Below are 6402 nucleotides of genomic sequence, written 5' to 3' on the forward strand. Positions count from 1 at the left end.
TATGAGTGGATTCGAGTTCGTGCTCGAGGAAGAAGCCGTTCGTACGGCGGGCGTTCGTGCACCGGAACCACCGTGTCCTGTGTCTCCCTCCTTCTTTCTTCTTCCTCGGTTCGAGCCAGTGAGAGAAAGAGCAACCAAAGGGATCTAGGGCAAGCTAGGGTCGAGCGTCGGACCCATCATGAAAAACAACTCTGCCACTGACAGATGCAGACAGAAATTGTGTGCACTACTGAAAATACGGTGGAAAACTGAAAATGTGAAGAAGAATTTACACCAGAAACTCATACCCATAATTTAAACAACATATATACAGACTGCAAATTAACTCACGACAATGACGACATACAACAAATACTGACCTGGAGGATACAACCAACTGAATAACAAGACGACGACACAACTACAACAACAAAGAAAGACTGACGAGGAGCAAACACAAACAACAAAGACTCTAGTTAACTGATGGAAATCTCTATGATGTGATGCCTCGAACTGAACCTGCTGTTGGTCGCACAATTAATTTAATGGTGGTACCAAATGCACGGCGAGGTGTCCGAGGGGGGCAACCATGGCAGGCAGCGCTGGATCTCGTTGGGGACTGAGTAACACCACCCGCCGGCGTCGACGCAGGGATACTCGTTCTGCTGGGTGACACTGTGCGGACCACCGGTGTAGACGTCGTCGAGGAAATAGATATAGCCCGGGCTGCCGCCGTGCCCCGTGTAGAAGGCCTTGGAGCAGGCCCGGCCGACGAAGAGCACCTGCCCGCTCATCTGGTACAGGCGCCAGGAAGCCGGCAGTCCCTCCTGCAGCCTGAAGACCTGGAACCGGCAGGTGCCGCCTCTCGCCGGCGCGATGAATCTTTTCACCATCAGGAGATCGGCACCGGAAGCGGAGGGCAGGAGGTAGCGGGAGACGATCTCCCCGGGTGCCGTCCGGTGACCATCGACATGGAGATTGTAGGCGTGATGTCGAATGGTCAGCGAAGGGGCGCCGTCTTCCGCATGGGCGATTTCCGGCTTGTAGCAGACGAGGTCATCGTCTGATTCGACGGCGCAGAACCATCCGTCGTGGTAAGTGATGTCTTCGGCGTTGCGCATAACCGGTCCTACCGCCGGCGCGGACAACCAGCAATCCATGCCCGGCCGCCAGAACGCCAGGTTGGTCTGGCTGGATGTTACCGCAGCGACCAAGCAGGCGCCAGACGGCGGCGCCACGGACATGACGGCTGCGCGGATCATCATGGGGCACGTGATGACGCCGGACTCGAGCGGGATGCGCACCCTCTCCGGCAGGGCGACGCGCTCGCCGGTGCGGAGATTCAGGAGCGCGTGGCCGCGCCAGGGCTGGGATGACATCACGAACCAGCCGCCCGGAGCAGACCCGCAGAAACGCGGCCCGCGGCCCTCGTCAGAGAAGGACGGGTGCAGATCGACGAAGCCGCCGAAGATCCGGTAGGTCTCGGTCCGGGCCGTGGACGGCCGGAGGAGGCGCGGCAGCGGGGGCGGATTCTGGAGCGAGACCCGCCGCCAGTGCTTGTTGACCGCGGACGCCCTGACGCGGTCCACGATGCACGACAGGAGGAGCAAGATACGGGCGAGAACGTCTTGGTGGAGGCCCGCCGCCGCCGCCATGGCAGGGACCGGGATTCTAGGGTAGGAAAGCTGCTCCTTTGCGCAGAAAGTGGGGTGGGGTTGAGAGTGAAGGGGATCCGCCCCGTAGGTTCTGTTTTAAACGCACGCCTGCGATAATCCCGAGAGAAAATTGTACCCTAGCAGTTTGGTCCCTGGAAATCACTTTTATTGTACGCACGTTTTTGCTGTGCCTATTTTGCTTCCAAAAGAAGAATGTGAAGTTAGCATCCAAACACTCTACAAAAGGTTTTTGTAGCTCGGAAGCCCAACACAGCTCTCTTGATTTTTTTTTACTTGTTTACCATGAGTTTGATATATATGAGGAAAGAAGTTCAACACTCGAGCGCGGCTATATAATGCGCGGCAATTATAAAGCACTCGAAAGCCCAACACAACTCTCATGGAACAAGTCGGTTATTTCCCGCGCTCGAGCCAGGTCCTTTCTAAAGGCGGCCATTAGACCAGAGTTCCGTGAGCCGGAGAAGATCAGTAAAGCATAGAACTTGCTCGTTTGCCGGAGGAGGCGGTGGTATGACTCCATCCGTTGATCGAGCATTTCATGCGCAGCAAGCATTTATTTTGGAAGAAGAAAACAGCCGCCCTGATTTGCCTCTCCACCGCGCTCTCTGTCGTGTGACACCTCACCGGAAGCTGCCTGCCACTGGGCCGCCCACAAGACTGCACTCCCTCATGTAAAGGTGGCCCGTCAGGGCGTGCGCAACTCGCCTGCCACCTTTGTCGGCCGGGCGACGCCACCACTGCCAGCGGCGTCGGCAGCAACTGCCACGGGGCATGGAGTGAGAGATGCTCGGGTGCTAGGGTTTCGCCTCCGGAGTCGCCCGCGCGGGCGGCCCGGGGGTGGGGGGGGAGGGGAAAAGATAAGAGTATAGGTGTGCCTCCTCCCTCTTGACTGTTTTCATCTTGTTTGTTTTGCATACATACATAAATTAATTGGCACCGCTACATAATGTGTGGTAATTATAAAGAAATTGGAAGCCCAACACAGCTCTCTTGAAACAACTCAATTATTTCCCGTGCTCAAGCCAGCAATGCGCAACAAGCATTTTATTTTTGGACATTTAAGGTAAGCCCCAAGCCCTAGATCCAGTTCTACATGACCACATCTTTCTTACTACCTTGATAGATTTTGACAACTGCAAACTTCATGGTTATAATTTCTAATTGTCCTAGGATTGCTTCTGGCAAACTCGAAGGCGTTGAAACTGGAAAAGAATACAATGAATACTCGTCTCTAGATTCTTGTGAGTTGAAGTTTTCATCATATTATGTTTTATATCAACTTCTAGCAAGGTTTGCCCTTATTCTCACATGACACAACGACATAATTGTTGATGGACACCTAAAGTTGCTACACCTAGCTAGTATATTTGGTGTTCATGAAAGCTTCAAAATTAATCAGAACAAAGGTGGAGATATGGAGGAACATAAGATTGGATGTTAGCTTGGGTAAAAAGTGTGCTTGCTTCCCAGTACAAACAATAACAAAAATCTAGCACCATGAACTAGAGGAAACTTTTTTACCATGTGTTTGATATATATGAGAAAAAAAGTTCATCAGTTCATACGGCAATTCAAGTCCAAATTATTTTCGGCAAATTCCAGGGCATTGAAGCCAGCAAAGAATACTCTTGCATCTAGATATTCTTGTGAGTTAAAAATTCATCATTATATGTTATGTATCAACTTCGAGGTTTTTCACCCTCATATATCACATGATGCAACTTGTAAATGATCATAGACACTTAAGAATTGAAACTCCTAGCTAATTGATGTTGTGTTCACGAAATTATCAAAACTAATAAGATAAAAGGATGGAGATATAGAGGAACAGAAAAATTACATTTGATCTTCAATAAAAGTGCACCTAATGGTCAGTATCATCACAAAAAAAATTATTGCAGCCTAAACTAGAGGAAACTTGTTCACCACTTGATATAATAATTTTCTCTTGTATCATTGGCTGTACCAGTGCCAATTTTATTAGAAAAAGGAACCAAATTACATGTTACAAATATTTACAGGAACAAGGCATCAGAAGAGATTAGCCACTATCATCAACCACAATCCACAAGACTCCTAAAGGAAAGCCTACACTACCTTATGTCCACAAAGGACCTTATAATTGCCATATACAGCGTGACATGGTTATGATTACAGATTCCATTGTTGCCCTCTAAACAGATATTCCAACAACCATAAGCAACGAGGCCATCAGAAACAAGGCGATGATGCAGAGGCTAGCTGCAAGGTACAAAAAATTAAAGTGTCATGTTTTCTAAGTAATCTTCATGGATGCAAACTACCCTGCTAGCACTGATAGAACGACGTAAGAAGTTAGAACAGACACCTAGAACAAGTAGAAGTTTACTCAAATGCAGCAACCTTCTACGAAAAGATGTGAAAGAAAGAAGAAGTTGAGGTGAATTGCATACGAAGTGTATGTACAGTCTGGTTATAACAAAAATAATTTCCTAACCATGGTGGCAGCTACCCACGGCCCCAATTTTTATGTTTAATTATTTTGGACCATCGTAAATAACTCTAACAAGGAAGAAGTTATGGAGAGGCTCTCGCGTCGCTCCCGCGGGCGGCTCGGGAGCAAACCCTAGCCGCCGCCAGCAGGAGCCCACCCACCATCCTCTTCTCCCCTCGCCGCCGCCGGCAGCAGTCGTCGGACCAAGCCCGTGCGGCTCGGTGGCGACGGGGCCGCCCCCCCCCCCTTCCATCTAGAGCTGGCTGGCGTGGGACGGTGGCCTCAGTGGGAGCCCGAGCTACTGCGCGCGCTCTGGGCAGGGCGACGCATGGAGGCGCGGGCACGCGTTGGCGTGGTGGCGCGGGCGTGAATACGGTGGCGGGACACGAAGGTGGAGGCGCGGGATGGGCGAGGCGAGCACGCGAGGATGCGCACGGCGGGGCGCGAGGAGGCGCGCGGTTGGGCGCGGCGCGCGGCCATGGGTGCGGCGCGATGGTCGCCTGCGCAGATCTGGCAGGTGGCGACCGCGCGAGGATGTGCACGGCCAGGCGTGAGGAGGCGTGCGGCTGGGCGTGGTGTGCGACCATGGGTGCGGCGTGCTATGCACGGGCGCAGATCCGGCAGGCGGCGGCCAGTGGTCTTCGCTCGGCGGCCCAGCGGGCAGGTCTAGATGCCACGGATCCGGCCTTGGCATCGCAACATGGGCAGTTTCTCTACCCCGTTCTGGTGCTCTGGAGTCCAGGGGGGAAGGAGACGGCTGCTGACCGGAGGTCCGTGGCTGGCGGCCCGGGAGGGGCACTGTTGGCTGCCGGTGGTGCCCGGTTGCTTCTTGTTGGAGCAGGGTGGCTCCGACCGTGGTTGGATGCGGGGTGCAGGACCCAATCTTGTCTCTGCGGGCCCGTCGATGAGGAGGTTTGCGGGTGGCCCTACACAGCAGTGGTGTGCTCATTGTGTGGGAGGTGCACGGTCCAATGGAGGTACGGGTCGGCCTCGGCCTGCTGCGTGGGAGTGGCTGCACCGGGTGAAAGCCTGGCCGGTGCTGACCGGCCGGCGGCGATGGCGCTTGTGGACGTCGCTATCCTCTGTAACGCTCTCGATGCGGCTATATCTTCCATGTGTCGAAGCACGACTTAGGGGCATAACTGCATTGAAAGCAATGTCGCAAGTAAGGCGATCTTCACAACATCCCATGTAAATAGATAATAAAGGGAAAGGTACATAGTTGGCTTACACTCGCCACGTCAAACAAAGTACATAAAAAGCATTACATCATCCAATCACTCATGGCCCGACTACGGTGCCAAAATAAAAGATCAACCCAACATGCGACACGGTCCCGATCGCCCTAACTGGGCACCACTACCGATCATCAGGGAAAGACACATAGTAACGGCGTGAGTCTTCGTCGAACTCCCACTTGAGCTCAAGCGCATCATCTGTAACGGAGTCATCAGGCCCTGCATCTGGTTTGGAAGTAATCTGTGAGCCACAGGGACTCAGCAATCTCGCACCCTCGCGATCAAAACTATTTAAGCTTATAGGTAAGGCAAGGTAGTATGTGGAGCTGCAGCAAGCGACTAGCATATATGGTGGCTAACATGTTCACAAAAGAGAGCGAGAAGAGAAGGCAAAGCGCGAACGAAGAACTAGAGAACAACCTACGTTAAACATTACTCCAACACCGTGTTCACTTCCCGGACTCCGCCGAGAAGAGACCATCACAGTAACACACACAGTTGATTCATTTTAATTAAGTTAAGGTTCAAGTTATCTACAACCGGACATTAACAAATTCCCATCTGCCCATAACCGTGGGCACGGCTTTCGAAAGTTCAAATCCCTGCAGGGGAGTCCCAACTTAGCCCATGACAAGCTCTCACGGTCAAGGAAGGATATACCTTCTCCCGAGACATTCTGATCAGACTCGGCATCCCGGTTCTACAAGACACTTCGACAAGTTAAAACAAATCCAGCAACACCGCCCGAATGTGCCGACAAATCCCGATAGGAGCTGCACATATCTCATTCTCAGGGCACACTCAGATGAACACTATGTACAACTAAAACATAGCATGCACATTGTAAGCATGACAAGCTAAGCATACACCCATCAAGAATACACATTGTATAATCTAGGCATGGCAAGAACAACAACATAGCATGCATGGATCAACTACCACATCCTCGGCAAAATCGCTAACAAATAGACAATCTGCCCAAATACACGAAATAGCAAAAGTAGAGCTCGATTGACTCAAGCTAGGGTGCTCCATA

The 6402-nt window shown here is 51.8% G+C and overlaps 1 protein-coding gene across 1 annotated transcript; it reads right to left on the reverse strand.

Annotated features, from left to right (window-relative positions):
- Positions 1-217: 217 nt before the first annotated feature.
- Positions 218-1691, reverse strand: LOC125514428 (uncharacterized). Its single transcript, XM_048679790.2, has one exon. It carries the CDS (start codon positions 1632-1634, stop codon positions 522-524), a length of 1113 nt encoding a protein of 370 aa, XP_048535747.2. The 5' UTR covers positions 1635-1691; the 3' UTR covers positions 218-521.
- Positions 1692-6402: the final 4711 nt, after the last annotated feature.

Source organism: Triticum urartu, chromosome 5A, assembly GCF_056163025.1.
Source record: "Triticum urartu cultivar PI428250 chromosome 5A, HENAU_Tu73, whole genome shotgun sequence".
Classification (NCBI taxonomy): Eukaryota; Viridiplantae; Streptophyta; class Magnoliopsida; order Poales; family Poaceae; genus Triticum; species Triticum urartu.